This window comes from Oryx dammah, unplaced genomic scaffold (genome assembly GCF_014754425.2).
Source record: "Oryx dammah isolate SB20612 unplaced genomic scaffold, SCBI_Odam_1.1 HiC_scaffold_29, whole genome shotgun sequence".
NCBI lineage: Eukaryota > Metazoa > Chordata > Mammalia > Artiodactyla > Bovidae > Oryx > Oryx dammah.
Window position 1 is genome coordinate 57,761,200 of NW_024070213.1, and position 20,519 is coordinate 57,781,718.

The 20,519-nt window shown below is 36.5% G+C and overlaps 1 protein-coding gene across 1 annotated transcript in view; it reads left to right on the plus strand.

Annotated features, from left to right (window-relative positions):
- The window catches only part of CDK17 (cyclin dependent kinase 17), a 107,048-nt gene that overhangs the window by 59,726 nt on the left and 26,803 nt on the right, over nucleotides 1-20,519 (plus strand). The window contains exons 2-5 of the mRNA XM_040232779.1: nucleotides 5,702-5,848; nucleotides 10,896-11,060; nucleotides 14,708-14,841; nucleotides 18,420-18,545. Of these exons, the coding sequence (XP_040088713.1) occupies nucleotides 5,731-5,848; nucleotides 10,896-11,060; nucleotides 14,708-14,841; nucleotides 18,420-18,545 (543 nt within the window). The 5' untranslated portion in view covers nucleotides 5,702-5,730. The remainder of the gene's footprint in view (nucleotides 1-5,701; nucleotides 5,849-10,895; nucleotides 11,061-14,707; nucleotides 14,842-18,419; nucleotides 18,546-20,519) is intronic.

A 20,519-nucleotide genomic window follows, 5' to 3' on the forward strand; every position in this document is an offset into this window, starting at 1 on the left:
TTGGAAAAGACCCTGATGCTGGGAGGGATTGGGGGCAGGGGGAGAAGGGGATGACAGAAGATGAGATGGCTGGATGGCATCACTGACTCGATGGACATGAGTTTAAGTGAACTCCAGGAGTTGGTGATGGACAGGGAGGCCTGGTGTGCTGCGATTCATGGGGTTGCAAAGAGTTGGACACGACTGAGCGACTGAACTGAACTGAAAGATCCTCACAGTTCCAAATAAAAATTTTTGCCAAAACAGAAAAAATATTTTATCCCATTTCTTGAGAGTTTTGGTTTTAAGAAATCAGTAATTTAGCCCTGCTTTATTATAATATAGTAGTTAATGTAAATAGTAATTTTTACTTCACAAAAAGTGTTTTTTTGTGGCATTGTATGTATTTTTGTCATCAGGCTAATGGGAAAAAAGGTTGGTATGCACAACTCAGATAATTAGAAATGTTGGTAAATCTTTAATTTGGGAGTATTTTTTCTTTAATAATGATCTAGGCAGTGTTGATGAAATTCTTTAACATCCGTGTTTACTGATCATTGTGACTTAATTAAAAGGTTACGGTTACAGCATGGAAGATAAAAATAGGACTTTTTGAGGTTGTGATGTGTTTTATTATGAAGTGTCTTTTCTCTTACTAATGTGAATTAGAAATGTCTTTCTTAATCCTGACAGATGAGGAAATACATATAAAGTTCTTCTATAGACTAGAATTTTCTCCCCTCTTGATGGAAATGCCTACTATTCTGTTATAAACACATAGAGTTTCTCTTACTATTTTGTTCAAAAAGCATCGTATGAAGAAAAAGTTAAGGCTTATGTGATTTTCCTCCATCCCCCTTTTTGGTTCCCACTTAAAACTACCAAAATTTACTTAAAGCTCTATATTGGCAGTATCCCAAGAGAAATACAATGCAAGCACCATACTGGATTTTTAAAGTATTTTGCAGGCATATTCAGTTAGTAGAATTAGTTTTTGATATACATTTTATTTAACTAAATATATCTAGAATTTTAAAAAATCATTATGCATATAATTTTTTTCACATTCTTTTAAACTACTAAGTCTTTAAAATCCAGTGTGTATTTTTTACTTATAGTACAAGGGAGTTTGGATTGTCTACTTTTCAGATGGTCAGAATGGGTTGTTTCTGTGTTATGTGAATTAATTCCATAATAACACATCTGTTATAATTTTTTTAAAAAATCTTTATTGTCATCTAAAATAAGAGGCAGGTACATGGTCAGCAAATTTTCAGAAATGGTGTGTAAGATTCTCAAGTGGTAATGTTTGTATAATTAGACATTAGTAACCATGTGACTGGAGAAGGCGATGGCACCCCACTCCGGTACTCTTGCCTGGAAAATCCCATGGGTGGAGGAGCCTGGTAGGCTGTAGTCCATGGGGTCACTAAGAGTCAGACACGACTGAGTGACTTCACTTTCACTTTTCACTTTCATTCACTGGAGAAGGGAATGGCAACCCACTCCAGTGTTCTTGCCTGGAGAATCCCAGGGATGGGGGAGCCTGGTGGGCTGCCGTCTATGGGGTCGCGCAGAGTCAGACATGACTGAAGTGACTTAGCGACTTAGCAACCATGTGACTGTGTTTGAGAAAATTGGAGTCAAAAAGTTGGTAATTGTGAGTGAGTAGCTCTTTGGGCTTTTTGTTTGGATATGCAGATTTCTTGAAGGAGTATGTGTTGAGGGTTCCTAGGATACTCTCATGCTTGATAATTTGCAAAAGGGCATAGAGATTTTTAAAAAGCTGTTAAGTGTATGATTATGTTTATTAGAGGGAAAAAATACTTAAGATTAAAGTCAGCAAAGGGGAAAGGGTGTGTAGGGCAGAGTCCAAGAGAAACGAGGTGTGAATTTCAGTTATTCTCTCCTAGTGGAGTTGCATGACAGTGCTTCATTCTTCCCATTGTCTTGTGTGACAACGTGTCAGAGTGGTGCTAACCAGGGAAGCTTACCTGAATCTTGGTGTGCAGAGGTACTTTTAGGGGTCAATTACATAAGCGTGGAAGTACCTACATGGCTGTCTTTACTCAGTCTCCAGCTTCCCTTATTCTTTCTCTCCCCAGAGGTCAAACTGACAGGCATGCAAAGATAGGGATTTACCATAATTTACATTGTTAATATAAATTATTGGGTGTGGCCCAAGATTTCAGGTATACAAAGAAATTTATCAGGCAGGATATTGCAGGAGTCACAGGTTATCTTCCAGGAGCTAGTCTTGGGTGATCCTTCTTTGGAATGTGCAGAGTTTGACGCCCCCCCCCCCCCCAAACTTGCAGAATTAGCCCATTATTGCACAGGGTGATTCTGGAGCTTTAGAAAGGAAGGGTGTGAATTCCTAAAGAAACTAAAGGGTAGATGAGATTGGCAATAGCTCAATTCACCTTGAATACTATTGTTTTCTAAACAAATAGCATGGATTACTGACCCTCAGGGTAGAGCTAAATGAAGACTGACTTTGAAAAGTAAAGAATCTAACATTTAGGACAGCTCTATAGTTACAGATTTCTTAATTAGAATCAATCTTTAAGTTTACTGACTGCCTCCTATAAATTCACCTTGTTTTTTATAATATATATTACTTCCATCTAATCCGTATCTGAACTTCCATTTCTGTCTGTGATGAAAGGAATTAGTATCAAACCAAGGCTCCTTGGAAGAAAAGTTATGACCAACCTAGATAGCATATTTAAAAGCAGAGACATTACTTTGCCAACAAAGGTCCGTCTAGTCAAGGCTATGGTTTTTCCAGTGGTCATGTATGGATGCGAGAGTTGGACTGTAAAGAAAGCTGAGCACCGAAGAATTGATGCTTTTGAACTGCGGTGTTGGAGAAGATTCTTGAGAGTCTCTTGGACTGCGAGGAGATCCAACCAGTCCATTCTAAAGGAGATTGGTCCTGAGTGGTGTTTGGAAGGAATGATGCTAAAGCTGAAACTCCAGTACTTTGGCCACCTCATGCGAAGAATTGACTCATTGGAAAAGACTGATGCTGGGAGGGATTGGGGGCAGGAGGAGAAGAGGACAACAGAGGATGAGATGGCTGGATGGCATCACCAACTCGATGGGCGTGGGTTTGAGTGAACTCTGGGAGATGGTGATGGACAGGGAGGCCTGGCGTGCTGCGATTCATGGGGTCGCAAAGAGTCAGACACGACCGAGCGACTGAACTGAACTGAAGGCTCCTTATCAAGGGCTTCCCTCATTGCTCAGTTGGCAAAGAATCTGCCTGCAATGTAGGAGACCCTGGTTCAATTCCTGGGTTGGGAAGATTCCCTGGAGAAGGAAATGGCAACCCACTCCAGTATTCTTGCCTGGAGAATCCCACGGACAGAGGAGCCTGGCAGACTATAGTTCATAGGGTCGCAAGAGTTGGACAGGAATTAGCAACTAAACCACCACTAAGACTCCTTATTAGACTAGGGAAAAAGTATAGTTTGAAGGCATTGTAGAGCTTTTCTGAGTCAGTCAAGACTTCAGGAGTAAAGATTCAAGAGAGAGAGAGAGACTCTGTGCTGGGTTTCCTCTTGAAATATTTTCCACCGCTTAAGCTCTTTGGGTTAAGATAAAATTGAGCAGTGTATGAGAGGTGAGCAAAGTATGACTTGAGGGAGTTGAGTGGAGCTTTCAGTAGATTTTGTTGTTACTTTTGTCCTAGATTTGCAGCCGGCGTTGTTTGAAAGGCCACACTGTCAGAGTGGAAACAAACAGAAGTAGGCCAGTCTTTACTGTATCTGAAACTCAGTCTCAAACCAGCTGTGTTCCTAATTGGACTGAGGTGGTCTGCTGTTACTCTGGAAGAGCAGGTGGAAAAAAATTAAATCCTTTCTAGAAGAAGAAAACATCCAGAGCTTCTACATTTTTTCCTAAGTATTTTCATGTAGTCATTCACATACAATGTGTAGTATTCTGTAAAAAAAAAATTACTATGCATGCAGTAGGACCAATAGAAGAAAACCAGCAGTCAAAACAGGTTATACAGATTATTCATAGATTATGTAATTTTGGAGCTATAGCAAGAGCTTTAAAGTCCTGTAACTAACCTAGTCATGAAAATAGCATGGTGAAGAAGTTCACTGGAGAACTTGAATCTATAGAAAGGAATCAATTAAGAATAAAGGACTGAAAATAGAGTAACTGAAATTAAGAACCCAATAGATCAGTTTAACTGTAGTTTAGACACAGCTGAAAAGAGGGTTAGTCAACTGGAAGATAGTAGAAAATATTCAGCAACAGTAATTTATCTTTAAGAATGTAAAACAGAATTGGTAAAACATAATATTACTTACAAATTTGTATTTGATACCCTCCCCCCAGCCTTTGAGCAGACAAAAATTATTCATTATAAATACCTTATGTAGCTTGTTTAGCACACTCAGCTACTTGGAGTAAAGTCTTGGAATGAAAAAGTAAGCAAAATACTTACCAATTCAAAATAGATATCCAGAGCTAGATGGTTAAACAGGTATTTTAACATATTAGTGTTAGAAGATTCTTCCTTTTAGTTTGGCTAATGGTTTTAATATGCTTGGTAATCTGGTAAACTGGTTTAATTGCTAAGTCGTGGCCGACTCTTGTGACCCTATGGCTACCCTCTTGTAGCCTACCAGGCTCCTCTGTCCATGGGATTTCTCCAGGCAAGAATACTGGAGTGGGTTGCCATTTCCTTCTCCAACAGTTAAGACTGTAAATTAGGAAAGAAGTTATGGGTAAATAATTGAGGACTTGATTTTGGCAACCAGTACCTTGTTTAATCATATGTAAGACTCCACTATGAATTGTACCATTGGTATATGTACTACCAAGAAAAGAGAAAGCTGTCAATTGTAATTGACATTGCATTAATTGTGATACATCTTGATTTCAGAGATGTTAAAATGTGGGGGAAAAGGTAAATGATAATCTTAGTTTTAAATCTCAGTTATGTCATTGTTTTCAGTCAAGGAACTTCTTTGGGCCTATTTGCTTATTTGTGAAATTGGGATAGTATAGTCTACTCTTTAGAATTAGGAAGGCTAAATGAATTAAAAGGTACAAATAGTCTTATGGAGTAGGCATTTTGAAACCTGTTAATTAGACTTTCATTTTTTTCTTTATAAAATTTGGCATTGTTATGATAGCAGGAAGAGACTCCTGACAACTGATGGGATGGGGTGAGGGAATAGAACCCCAATATATTGGCCAAATAAGAACTTAAGAAAATTTCTGCTGGTGCTGTTTAATAAATTGTCAGACTTCATTCTTTATTCTCTCCCTGCTTCATTGCTTTCACCTGTCTTATCTCCTCGGTTGTATCTAAAGATGTCACTGATTCTAATACGATGATTGATATTTATAATGATGGAACTGACACATCAAAATAATAATATATTTTCACTGAAGTGGCTTTTAAAGAGTTCATTTTAGGAAAATTTCTAATCCTCCTAAGTTTAATTGTGATGCTTAAAATCTCAGTCTTTAGTTTTCTAGAATTCTTGCTCTTCTGATGATGCTATATACATATGGCATTAATCAAAATGAATGGATATTTTAAGGAAGAGGCTAGATTTTGTGATGTTTGATGCACATGAGAATTCTTACTTTATACGTATTTTGAAGATTCCCAGTAAACCCAGAAAAACATTGTTTTTGATCAGTAAGATATTCATAGCTTTACTCTTGTGTTCATTCTGTTCTCTTTCAGGATTTTTCAAGTCACATTCAGTTGATAGGATGAAAAAATTTAAGAGAAGGCTATCCCTCACGCTTCGAGGAAGCCAGACTATTGATGAATCATTGTCTGAACTGGCTGAGCAAATGACTATTGAAGAAAACAGCAGCAAAGATAATGGTAAATATTTGGGTGAGTGGGGTGGGAAGGAGAGATGCTTCTCCCTTGAATTGCTTTATAAAGCCAACGTACGTTTACTTTCCTGGTTAGTTCCTAATAGCTTCCTTTTGTTTATTTCTTTGCCTCCTTCCCTAGTTCAGTAACTTTTGCTTGCTTATTGGAATGTTCCATTCTTAAACAGTGTTACTCTACCTGGTCTCTAACGCTGATGAATTCTATATCCTGTTTATCTTTCCATTTTTCAGTGGCTCTTGAATAACAATACTTTGTAATGTCCTAGATAAGTACCTACTTTTAAATTAACATTTAAATATTTTTGTTATTCTTATAATTAATACAGCTTAGAAGTGCAGAGTAAGTTTGTGAAATTCCAGGGAATTCCCTGGCTGTCCAGTGGTTAAGACTTAGCACTTTCACTGCCAAGGTCTCGGGTTCCATCCCTGGTCAGGGAACTAAGATCCCACATGCTGCGTGGTGTGTCCAGGAAAAAAAGTTAGTGAAATTTCTGTTTGAGACCTCATCACAGATTTATAACATTATGTATGCATATTGACTGTCCACACAGACCACAAGGTTTTTCACATGACTGAGTCATACTATTTTCTTATTTTATATTGACCAAAGAATCTATCCATAGTATTGAGAGCTCTTATAGTAAGATAGGCATACAATATTCCACAAGTTTGGCAGTTCTTTTTATAGTGTAGTTAGTACACAGATGTTAATTTAAAATAAAAAGGATTTGTTAAATTGAATGCATTATAATGCAAAATCCTGATGAAATTATAGAATAAGGCTACATATTCAAAACTGAACTAGCCCTAGTGATGTCATAATAATAAGGAAGGAGCATACAGGAATGGCTGCCCGTGTGTCATAACGTGCAGATTCTCTGGAAAGCCTTCCTTGCCTCTGCCTGAAACTTTCCTGTTAGAGATTTGTGGCAGTGGGTGGAATCGTGAATTTCTTTACCTCCTCTGGCTGAAATGTAAATATCCTTGTGAGAGAGGGAAAGATAAAATGAAAAGCACTCTGGATGTTAAGTTAAAAGTTACGGATTGGAATTTGGAATATACATTTATATACTTAATAGTTGCATGACTCTGGGTAAGTAATTTATCATACCCAAGCTTCAGTTTATACTGTTTTCTTCAGAGTGTTGTTACTTTACTCAAGGTTATCTGGCTCATAATACAGAAGGGGAAACGTAGATGAGTTGGGTAGAAAATTTAATAATGTGGGTATAATTTACTTACATATAGGAGGGAAATATTTTACATTTGAGATTTGAATCAAATCTCAAAGCTGATATTATTATGTCGTCTTCTCCTCTTGCCAGGAGAAAAATCCTTAAATCTCTCTGATCTCCTTGAATTCTTAATATTAATTAAGCCCTGTATGTTCATTCTTGGGCTCCATGAGTATTGCTAGCTATCTGCCAGTGATACTCAGAAGTAAAGTAGGCACAGAATACTCTTCATGGATGGTTTCTAGGACATATTCTTTATAGGAATTTGACTACAAGACAAAATATCTTCTTTAAAAAAAAAGTGTGAGTCAGAAAATGTAGATACTTTTTGGAGAGTTAATTAATATTTTTGATTCATGACATATTTTCTGGAATACTTTAGTATTAACTGTCTTAAAATATGCTTAATTTATAGTGAATGGTGAAATATTTTAAAAATTTTTGAAGTAAAATAGTTTATTAAAATTTACTTTTATTCTAATAGTAATATTAAAATTAGTAAAGAAGAGAAAAATAGAAACTACTCAGTTTCCTCTATAAATTTCTCGAATTTACTTGAAGTAATACTTGAAGGTGTCATAATAGACATTGATTCCTCTTCAGTTGCAGAGATTGCTGGTAGCATAGGCTATCTCTGAATTATAATCTGTTATGGTTTATTCCCTGTGTATAAAGAACATGGGATAGTTTTCACAAAGATTCAGTATCTTTTTGGTCATCTATCAAAGCTTGATAGCTGGTTCCAACATACTCTTTCTTAATGGAATTTATCTTAGAGGGTAAAAAGCTCCTAAGATCAGTAACACATACCGTCTATCTGAATATGGTTTAACAAACGAGAAGAGATACACTATACTTTTAAAATGATCTCCTCACATGCCACATAACCAGTTTGTGAAACAAGTGGTCTTTGTCTAACCATATAGAGGCAATGCTAACTTGAGGAGGAAGAATATAGTTTATAAATTTCCTAAGTAAACTACCTTTGAACCAATTTTTGATCTCTTATTCAGTCACTTGTACCAACAGAATACTCTCACTCTTGCATTATATATAGGCAAGTGACTCTCGTGCATACCCTAGAATAAAACAAATGAGTAAGTACACATAAATGGAGATAATACTCTAAAAATCTTAGAAAAATTATAATGCATATGATAAATTTAGCATAATGCCTTAAAGATTTCCACTACTTTTAAAGATGTAGAATATTATTATCCTACTGAACTGTCTAGTTAATTGCTGTCATAATCTTGAAATATTTGAGTAATTGACCTCATCTAGTCCCATGACTTCAGCTACTGTGTACATGCTGACTACACCTAAATTTGTCTCTCTAGTCAGAATTTTTGTCTGGATTTTTACATTCATTTCCAAATGCTTATTTGACTTCTTCACATAGATGTTTAATAAGAATCTTAATATGACCAGACCACAAATCCTGATTTCCTTCCCTCCAAATCATCCTCTTCTCCAGCTTTCCTCACTTAATCTAAACACTTAAAGCTAAAAATCCAGGAATTATTCTTGATTCTTTGCTCTCTTTTAGTTTTCTGTTCGCCGTTTCTCCCCTCCTCTACCATTGTAGTTTCCTATATATTTACTACATACATAGCTTTCAAAAACTATTAATGATAGTCATTTGTATACTAGTAAGTGGACCTTTTGAACTGTGTTGTTGGAGAAGACTCTTGAGAGCCCCTTGGACTGCAAGGAGATCCAACCAGTCCATTCTGAAGGAGATCAGCCCTGGGATTTCTTTGGAAGGAATGATGCTAAAGCTGAAACTCCAGTACTTTGGCCACCTCATGCGAAGAGTTGACTCATTAGAAAAGACTCTGATGCTGGGAGGGATTGAGGGCAGGAGAAGAAGGGGACAACAGAAGATGAGATGGCTGGATGGCATCACTGACTCGATGGACATGAATCTGAGTGAATTCCAGGAGTTGGTGATGGACAGGGAGGCCTGGCGTGCTGCAATTCATGGGGTCACAGAGAGTCGGACACGACTGAGCGACCGAACTGAAGTGAAATATGTTTTTGCTGCCATTCATTATTAGGTCATTGTGCATTTTGCTCTGCTTAAGTTAGGATCCCCAGTCTGATCAGCTAGCTACCGTCAGGGAATGTACATCCAGGCATGGGCCTGGACCGATGTTCGGCATTACTAGTAATGCACTTCCCTTACCTCTGATGCTGCTGGTGCTGCTAAGTCGCTTCAGTCATGTCTGACTCTGTGCGACCCCAGAGACGGCAGCCCACCAGGCTCCCCCATCCCTGGGATTCTCCAGGCAAGAGTACTGGAGTGGGGTGCCATTGCCTTCCCTACCCCTACCTCTAGTCTGGTGTTTTATCCAGAGTAGATGACCTAGGCCTGTGGGGTCGTTGAGGATTGTTTTGTCCCATCCTCCATCTCTCTCCCTCCCTTCAGACAGCCATTATTAGTAGAGGCAGAGACCAAGTGGCCTTCTTGGCTCATTTTTCCCAAGCCCATGCCTTGGTCTTGTTCTGTGGTTCTGAGCCACCTGCTCTTTTTAAGTGTTATATTTTTGTAATGTTTCTGCATGGTTATAGGTCTGTGATTTTTTTTTCTTTTTAAATTATTGAAAAATTCTAAATTGGGGGTAATTTCAGAATGTCTATATTGATACGTACTTAAGTACTTCTGTTTTATTTACTAACTTGACATACTTTTTTGAATGTCTAGCAAACAGGGATATAGTTATTTCAGGCCAGGATTATGTCTTTTATATTCTGCCGCTGCTGCTAAGTTGCTTCAGTCGTGTCCAACTCTGTGCGACCCCAGAGACAGCAGCCCACCAGACTCCCTCATCCCTGGGATTCTCCAGGCAAGGACACTGGAGTGGGTTGCCATTTCCTTCTCCAGTGCATGAAAGTGAAAAGTGAAAGTGAAGTTACTCAGTCGTGTCCTACTTTTAGCGACCCCATGGACTGCAGCCTACCAGGCTCCTCCGTCCACGGGACTTTCCAGGCAAGAGTACTGGAGTGGGGTGCCATTGCCTTCTCCGCTTTTATATCCTACAGCATTCCTAATCATAAGGCATATATGAGGCAATCAGTAAATGTTAGGAGAATTATGGAAACAATTTTGAGATGTATTAAACAGATCAGAAACCTGTGGGCTATACTAGTAGCTTTGTGATTGCTAACCAATTTCAATTGTATTAAAAATAGAGGGGTGGGACTCAGAGAGGAGAAGGGGGACATATATATATATATACACGCACACACACACACACTTATGGCTGACTCATGTTGTATGGCAGAAACCAATATAACATTATAAAGCAACTATCCTCCATTTGAGGCTTCCTTTGTAGCTCAGTTGGTCAAGAATTTGCCTGCAGTGCAGGAGACCTGGGTTCAATTCCTAGATTGGGAAGATCCCCTGGAGAAGGAAATGGCAACCCACTCCAGTATCCTTGCCTGGAAAATCTCACGGACAGAGGAGCCTGGTGGGCTGCAGTCCATGGGGTCGCAAAGAGTCGGGCACAACTGAGCAACTAACACACACTTACTTAATCTCCAATTAAAAAGTAAATTTTTAAAAGTGGATCTTTAAGTTACTGGATCAGTTCCAAATAGTATTTTCTGTAAGTATTTTTTGTAGAAATTATTTTAATTCTAGTACTTTATATGCATAGCCAAGGAAATGAGGTTAAATGTAATGATCTCTATCATAATCTTTTGTTTTCTTTTTTGCTTTCTCAATCCTCCTCATGTCGTCCTGGATCTTGGGCTCTTACTGGAATGATTTTTGGATACTGTGAACTGCAGAGCCTATCGTGAAGAATGGCAGGCCTCCAACCTCGCACAGTATGCACTCCTTCCTCCACCAGTACACAGGGTCCTTTAAGAAGCCCCCATTGCGGAGACCACATAGCGTTATTGGAGGAAGCCTTGGTTCCTTCATGGCAATGCCCAGAAATGGAAGCAGATTAGGTAATGTATCTGTTTTTTTTTTTTTTTTTTTCCTGACTGTGGGTTATGTCCATAGCTTGGTTTCCACTGTATACAAGTCTGCCTGCCTTTATTATCTAGTTTTTTCTTGTAAGGTAACAATCAAGGGAATAGGAGAGAGAGCAGAAAACTGGGAGGTTCTGGAGAGGCGGTAGTGCTGACATTAAGGAGGAGTAATGTTTGAAAACCTGTTCACCAGAAAGAAAATGGAGCCCGGAAGAGGCAGATGGGAAATTTCAAGATGGATAGCAGTTTGACATGGTGCTTAATTTGGGGTCATACCTCAGTAACTCTAGATTATCACTTTTTGATAGCAAAGTTCAATAATTAGTATATATGATTATTGCCTGAGTTATTATTCTTATCTCTGTGTCATTTTACATATCTAAGAAAAATATATGTCTGCAAGTTTCTGTTTATTTCTCTGGTCTTTTTTTTTTATGCTTTCTTGTCATGTTTTGTTTTTTAAATAATTTTAAATATTTTATAGGCTTATGACATAATTATATTTACTGAAGTTTCTGAAGGTTTTATTCTGCTTCTTTCTTTATCTACTTAATCTTGCCATGGTATCAACCCACAGATTATTTTCTTATGTGTTCTGTTAATTTTGGGAGGATGAGCTTGTCTTCAGGGGTTTTTGTCTGTGTCTCAGACTGGTTCATGAGAGATGACTGTTAAATTTTCAGAAATTTTGCAAGCTGATTGTTAATCATAGCCATTATTAAACTTAAATTATATAAACTTACAATTAAGTAAATCAAATTAAAAACATAGGTAATAAATAGCCAAAATCATCATTTCCTAATTACTCTACTACAGTTAACTGTTGCCTACGCTTTGGGGATATTTCCCCTGTATCTGAATACTCAAAAATACTAATGTCATGGTATTCATATTACCCAGCTCGGTGTTCAGTGATATCGTACTAGTAGCTTGAGGTTTGGCCACAAAGGGAGTATTTACCCTCACAGAAATTGGAAAACACTTCAGATCAGGGCTTAATTTATTAGTTTTCTTGATTGCCTAGACTAGGGGTTGGCAAACTTTTTCTATAAAGGTTCAGCCAGTAAAAATTTTTTCAAATTTTGTGGGCCATATATGGTCCATTGCATAATCTTTTTAAAATAATCCAAAAGGATGCCAAAACCATTTTTAGCTCAGGGCCATATAAAAACAGGTCATATATGCTGATCCTTGGTCTAAACTTAAAGTGATGTTGAAAATGTTAGTAATGCAGATTAAATTTGGAAGTGGGTTATGTCTGTCTGTAGCTCTTAACATTGTGAATTACACAAAAATTGAGCCATTTGAGAAGTAATTTCTTAAGTTCTTCTATTACTTAAGAATTACTGCCTGATTCAGAAAAGAAGTTGCTCATACTGGTGACAGTGAAGTCTTGATATAAGGCTTCATTGCTTCACTCTTCTTATTGATGAAAGTGAAAATACCAACTGGTATTCATGTCAGAACTAGCTTGTTAGTGACATGAGGTGTTTCTTGGTTGAGTCAGATGCTACCAAGTATTTACTCATAGTCTGAAATTGATAAAACTCCTTTGTAGTCCTCATGTGGGAGAGCAGATTTGTTTTTAAGTCTACCTTTTACTGAAGATGTAGCTCTTTTGAGACTCACCTGCCTTTCTACAGAAAGCTCTCATTTTCAAGTGGGACACCCAAGGTTTCATCTTTTATTTCAGTGTGGTGGCTAAATCCAAGCACAGTCTTACCAAGATCAGAAACCCCTCCCAAGAAAGTGACAGTCAATTTTTGCATAACAACTTTGGATCTTCAGTTCTCTCTTTGTCTCTGCTTCCTGGGTATTAAGCATGCAGTCAGGCAAACTCAGCTATACATTTTAAAGTATATTCAACATTTTCTTGAGGAAGATTTGTGGATTTTCAGAAGACATGATTAAATTACCTTTAACATTTATAAAGAATGGTAGAAAAGAATGCTTGGTCTCAGATGTCTTAAATACCATCAGATTAGAAATCAGTCACCCAGTACATTGACTTCTACTGCCAAATTAATTTTTTGTTCAGTATAAAATTTCTCCAGAAATGTGTCATTAAACTATATTCTTAAATTACATATTTGTCTATTAAAAACCATTATTTTTGCAGTTGCTTATAGTGTGAATAAGAATTTTCTCAATGTGTTACCAATACAAAATACAGAAATGTATGAAATCTAAGACTGATTTGATGAGACCCTTGAGTTCAGTTTTTTTGTTAAATAGTTCTCATATTTTTGTAAGTAAATAACTAGAAGTTCAAATTTGTAGTTTTGAAGTACTTATTTATTTTACATGGTGATATTTCATACAACATTTCATTTGAAAGGAAAGGTCCAGTTGTCTGGTCCATCCTTTGATTTTTTCTTTTTCTTTTTTAGTAAGTGTTTAAATCAGTGGAGTATTTGTTGAGTTACTTACTAAACAAATTTAGTTTGGTTCTAGGAATAGAAAAGCAAATAAGTCAGATTCTGCCCCCAGGGGATCTCATAGCTTGATATAAAATCACATGAACCAAAAACTGCTGTTCAACACAGTTGGTGTGCTAGGTGTGGGCACAGTGTTAATTTGTGTCTGAGGGTAGAAAAGGCCTGATGACATATGAGCATACTGTTGAAGAATGGATTCACCACATTGATAAAATGAAGAAATAATCTCTTACAGATAAGAAAAAAACAAAAAGTTTGCTAAAGCACTTCAGTGTGGAAGAACATGATACTTTTGGGGGAGTGAATAATTCTTTGGAGAGGACCCATGCAAAGAGATGTGTTTGAGATCTAACATTTGTTTCTGGTGGGCTACTTTTGCTAGATGAATTAGAAGGTGATTGACAAATGTAAATATAAGAGCAGGTATAAAAGTATACAAGTTTATTTTTAATATTCCCCAAAGGAATTAATCTCCCAACCTCTACTCCCATTTAACTTTTACTCCTATTTTAAAAAATCATAATTTACCTTGCATTGTAAGTGAAATATGTTTTTGCCCCCAGTAGATTTTGTTGTGCTGTTTTTGTGGTTAAACAAAATCAGTACTCAGTGAATACTTTTTTATTTTTTTTAACACTTGGGGAAGAGGAGTTACATTAGCAACTGTAAAACAGAGTTTTAAAAGACTATGCAAAGAACCAGTTCATCTTTATTTGACCCACTGGCACGTTATTAAATGGAAGGAATATTAAACTAAATAAAAGATCAGGTTTCTATTTTGGCTCTGCCTCTAAGCTCTGTGACCTTTGAAAGTCATTTAACCTTTCAAGATCTCAGTTTCTAGATCTGGAAAATAAGAGAACTGACGAAATAATCGTCAAGTGTTATTTTCGGTCTCTAATTTTATTATTCAACTCTTGGTAATAACTTGAATGTTAGTTTTTTAAAATAACTTTTTATAATCTTAGCGCATAAGAGGATTTATTACTACTGTATTAGAACATTTGTCCTAAATGTGCAGTTTTTATTAACTGCACATCTGTGGTACCCAGAATGTAAAAGACGTTTTATGCTCTGATTTTTGGCCATTGGCTGTCTAAATCTTACATGTAGAGATAATAAATTATGTGATTCTGTAGAATTTAATACATCTCTTCTAAGATAAAATTTCATTTTTTGATATAGACATTGTTCATGAAAATCTAAAAATGGGATCAGATGGCGAGAGTGACCAAGCTTCTGGGACATCATCTGATGAAGTCCAGTCACCTACGGGTGTTTGTCTTAGAAATCGTATACATAGGCGGATCTCAATAGAGGTACCTTTTTTTTAAAAAACATAAATATGCCTGTGTTTGTGTGTATAAATACATAAGAATAAATGCCTATTTGAAAATTTTCATGACAGCAATGACACCTGTAAGAAAGTTGTTTCTTTGCATTAATAAAAACTAAACTGTGAATATTTTTTCCTAATTATCTATTATACCAAGGCACATATGTAGTCTTATACTTAAACATTCTGCAAAATACTATGTAGAGTCTTTGTAAGGGAAATTTGAATTTTCAAAAGTTTCAGAAATCCAAGACGATACATTAGGGAAAGTCAGTCTTTTAGAAAATATTTTAATTAATATTTTTGAGATTCATTTAGGTACTTCAGATTTTATAAATATTTTCAGATTTCAAAAAGTATACAAAAAATAAGCACCAGCTTTTTTTCCTTGCTGTATATTATGAATATGGATATCACTTCCTTTTTTGATTTATTATACCTACTAATCTCTGTAGCACATGTAAGTTATTTCTCCATGTAAAAGAATGAAAAGCTCATTTCCTTCTCTCTGTCAATGTTGTGTATAACCTTGAGGACAGAAGTTGATTATGAATATTATTATTTCCATATATATACTATAGATTAAAAATAATTTTCTCTAGAAAATTGAGCACGTTTTGAAATAAGAGTGTTGTTATTTTCTTCAGTGCTGTTGAGATACTGATGATTAGGGTATTTGCCCTCTTGGTTGATTGCATTTTTTGCTGATAAAAGATTGCTTCTGAATCAGTTATGAAAAACAGTACCAGTTTTTAAATGGTAAAATACCATCTTCAACTCTTGAAATCAACTTGATATCCGTTCATTGTTGTTTAGTTGCTCAGTCATGTCCGACTCTGCGACTCCATGGACTACAGCACGCCAGGCTTCCCTGTCCTTCACTATCTCCTGGAGCTCACTCAAACGCATGATAACTGTTCATATCACTGTATAAATTACATCACAATAGTAATAAAAATACTTATTTCTCTTCACCATATGTATGATTTTCTTTATTATAGGTTTAAAAGTTTTATTTAATACTAGGATCTATATCTGGACTTTCTTATTCATCTAATGAGCTGTATTCTCCCCCAGAGGTGACACACTAGATAAATTTTAAATGTTTTGTTCCAAGAATAATCTTACTTTGATTTGTTTAGAGTTATGTAAAATATAAAACTAACTTGGGAGAATTATTACTTTCTCATCAGTTGAGACCATGATATATTTCAATACTTAAGCCATATATTTCTCAATAAATCGGTGTACAATTTCTATACATCTCAATTTTATCTCCTGATTTGTTTATTAATAGCAGGGATTTATTTTTATAGGATTTATGTTTCTTGGTGTGATAAAATAGGCAAGATCTCTGTTTCTCTCAGTTCACATAATTAAATGAAATAGAAATACCTTTTACTTGTTTCCACTAACATAGCAATAATAAAATATTTCAATTATCTCACTGTGTGCACACAAAATCATGCAGTATCCACATGATTAGTTATTCAAACCAATCCCATTTTATGGTAGACTTTGCCTATTCCTACTGTATGGTATTTCCAGTAGTCATGTATGGATGTGAGAGTTGGACTATAAAGAAAGCTGAGCACAGAAGAATTGATGCTTTTGAACTGTGGTGCTGGAGAAGACTCTTGAGAGTCCCTTGGACTGCAAGGGAGTTAAACCAGTCAATCCTAAAGGAAATAAACCCTGAATATTCACTGGAAGGGATAATGCTGAAGTTCTAGTACTTTGGCCAACTGATGTGAAGAGCTGACTCTTTGGAAGAGACCCTGATGCTGGGAAAGATTGAAGGCAAGAGGAGAAGAGGGATTCAGAAGATGAGATAGTTAGCATCATCAACTCAATGGACATGAATTTGAGCAACCCCTGGGTGGTAGTGGAGGAGAGAGGAGTGTGGCATGCTGTAGTCAACAGGGTTGCAAAGAGTCAGACATGACTTAGTGTACCATCTCACACGCTAGTAAAGTAATGCTCAAAATTCTCCAAGCCAGGCTTCAGTAATACGTGAACCGTGAACTTCCAGATGTTCAAGCTGGTTTTAGAAAAGGCAGAGGAACCAGAGAGCAAATTGCCAACCTCCGCTGGATCATCAAAAAAGCAAGAGAGTTCCAGAAAAACATCTATTTCTGCCTTATTGACTATGCCAAAGCCTTTGACTGTATGGATCACAATAAACTGGAAAATTCTGAAAGAGATGGGAATACCAGACCATGTGACCTGCCTCTTGAGAAACCTATATGTAGGTCAGGAAGCAACAGTTAGAACTGGACATGGAACAACAGACTTGTACCAAATAGGAAAAGGAGTACGTCAAGGGTGTATATTGTCACCCTGCTTATTTAACTTCTATGCAGAGTACATCATGAGAAACTATGGGCTGGAAGAAGCACAAGCTGGAATCAAGTTGCTGGGAGAAATATCAATAACCTCAGATATGCAGATGACACCACCCTTATGGCAGAAAGTGAAGAGGAACTAAAGAGCCTCTTGATGAAAGTGAAAGAGGAGAGTGAAAAAGTTGGCTTAAAGCTCAACATTCAGAAAATGAAGATCATGGCATCTGGTCCCATCACTTCATGGGAAATAGATGGGGAAACAGTGGAAACAGTGTCAGACTTTATTTTGGGGGGCTCCAAAATCACTGCAGATGGTGATTGCAGCCATGAAATTAAAAGACACTTGCTCCTTGGAAGGAAAGTTATGACCAACCTAGACAGCATATTGAAAAGCAGAGACATTCCTTTGCCAACAAAGGTCGGTCTAGTCAAGACTATGGTTTTTTCAGTGGTCATGTATGAATGTGAGAGTTGGACTGTGAAGAAAGCTGAGTGCCGAAGAATTGATGCTTTTGACCTGTGGTGTTGGAGAAAACACTTGAGAGTCCCTTGGACTGCAAGGGGATCCAACCAGTCCATTCTGAAGGATATTGGTCCTGGGTGTTCTTTGGAAGGAATGATGCTGAAGCTGAAACTCCAGTATGTTGGCCACCTCATGCAAAGAGTTGACTCATTGGAAAAGACTTTGATGCTGGGAGGGATTGAGGGCAGGAGGAGAAGGGGACGACGGAGAATGAGATGGCTGGATGGCATCACCGACTCGATGGACGTGAGTTTGAGTGAACTCCGGGAGTTGGTGATGGACAGGGAGGCCTGGCGTGCTGCGATTCATGGAGTCGCAAAGAGTCGGACATGACTGAGCAACTGAACTGATATGGTATAATAATGTCAAAATTAATTCCATGGTGATTTTTTCAATGAAGGCACTCAACTCAGTTGTAGAACATCATTTCTGTAAAATAAATTGCATTGTATACTTTTGCTTACAGTAAATACATTTGTTTTCGGTATATTACATACAGCTTCCCTAGTGGCTCAGACCGTAAAGAATCTGCTTATAATTAATGTAAATACCTTTGTAATTGCGACAAACGTTGATAGTTAACTGATTGCTAAGCATTAATATATTAGAGCTTATGAATTAAAAAGTCAAATTCCCTTGTTGTCTCTGTTTGTGGTTACCTATATAGATCTTCTTTTTCTTGGTTTTTAAAAGGATTTAAATAAGCGGTTATCACTGCCTGCAGATATCAGAATACCTGATGGGTATCTTGAAAAGTTGCAGATAAACAGTCCACCATTTGATCAACCCATGAGCCGAAGGTCTCGGAGAGCTTCCTTAGTAAGTTTTTAAGTCTCCTATACCTACTATATTAGGTCTGGTTGTTTGATTTTCTGCTTATAAACATTTTATATTTTTATATTGTTAATAGCTAAAGTATATTATATTTTTTTCTGGATTTTGTCATTTTTCCTTAACGTTTTAAAGATGCTATATTGAATAGAATTTAGGTTTGTTTTATTTTTTGGTAAATTTTACTGATACATACTAGATGTACAAAATATGTACCAGGTATATAAGTATGTATTAATATGTACTAGATACACAGAAAAGTACATAAACCTAATTGCGGAGCTTCATGAATTTTTGTGATGTTACCATACGTGTGTAACTTGTGTCCAGATAAATAAAAGAAAATCCCCCAAATTCCAGAAAACTCATCCTGCCACTTCATTGTTCACTTCCACCCTCACTTCTCCAACTTTGGCATTATCTCTGCCTTCTAATGCCAAAGATTAGTTTTACCTTTATGTTTTTCACTGTTTTGATTATGTTTTTAGTGTTTAACATGAAGAAAGACTTATCTTGATTTACATACATTCTTATTTATTTTAAAAATGCATTTGATATTCTTTCTTTGATTATACTTAAACTTTTGAACTTTATGTAATTATGAATATACAAATGCTTAAAATACATTTTATACAAATATATTGCACAAATATTATATATAAATATATATACATACAAATTCATATGTATAGTATAGAAAAATATCCTATTACGTATAGAAGTACACCAAAATGTATTCTTCTGCAGTCGACTTCTTTTGCTTAGTGTTAGTTCATTTGGGTTATTGCATGTAGTTAGGTTATTCATGTGTTCTTTTTGTTGCATGGTGTTCCATTGGTGAGTATACTATATTTTATTCATTCTTCTGTTGATGAACGTTTACATTTATGTTATTTTTAATTTTGGCTATTATCAAATATTGCTTGTATCACCATTCCTGATTATGTGTTTTGGTTAACATATGTAAGCATTTCTGTTGGATGCATACCTAGGAGTGGAGTTGTTGGGTAAATTGTGTGCACATGTTCAGCTTTTCTAGGTGTTGTCAAAGTTGGTTCCAAAGTGATTATACCATTTTACATCCCATTCTAGTTGCTCTCCATGATTTTTTTTTTTGTCCTGTTTTAAATTTTTCTGATGAGTGTATAATCTCGTTGTGGTTCCCCTGAAATAGGAAATGGCAACCCATTCCAGTATTCTTGCCTGGAACATCCCGTGGACAGAGAGGAATGGGCTACAGTCTGTGGGGTCGCAGAGAGTCAGATCTGACTGAGCATTCAGGCATTGTGGTTTTATTTTTCATTTTCTTGATGGCTTAAGTTGAACACCTTTCTAATGTTTATTGGCCATTTAAATATCCTCTTCTTTGAATTAATTGTTGAATTCTCTTATTTCTTTTCTGTTGGACTGTCTGCCTTTTTCTGATTGATTGTTGAGGAATTCTTTATACATTCTGTATAAAAGGCTCTTTTCAGTTATGTATCTTGGTCTCCTATTGTGTAGCAGTTGACCCAGCACTGCTTTTTGAAAGAAGAGCTTTCCCTATTGCAGTGTCATCTTGACATAAATTTAGGTGATTGTGTATGTGAGGATCTCTTTTGGATGACTTTAGTTCTATGTAGAAGTGTATATAAAGTGCTATGGGACAATTAAAGAGCAAGTAAAATGTCTTTGTACATCACAGGCTTACAGAGGTGATAGTGCTTAAGTTGGCTTTAAAAAGGTGGATAGGAATTTTGTCAAGTTGACAGTTATTAGAAGAGTGTTCTAAGCAAAGGAAACTTCATGTAGTAAAACCCAGAGAATGTGAGTATGTTGGAGAAATTATAATTGGTATGAAGTGTGGATATGGAATAATTTTAAAGAATAAGCCTTGAAAGGATAGGATAGATCTAGACCAGTGGTCCCCAACCTTTTTGGCACCAAGAAGCAATTTAGTGGAAGACCGTTTTTCCATGGACA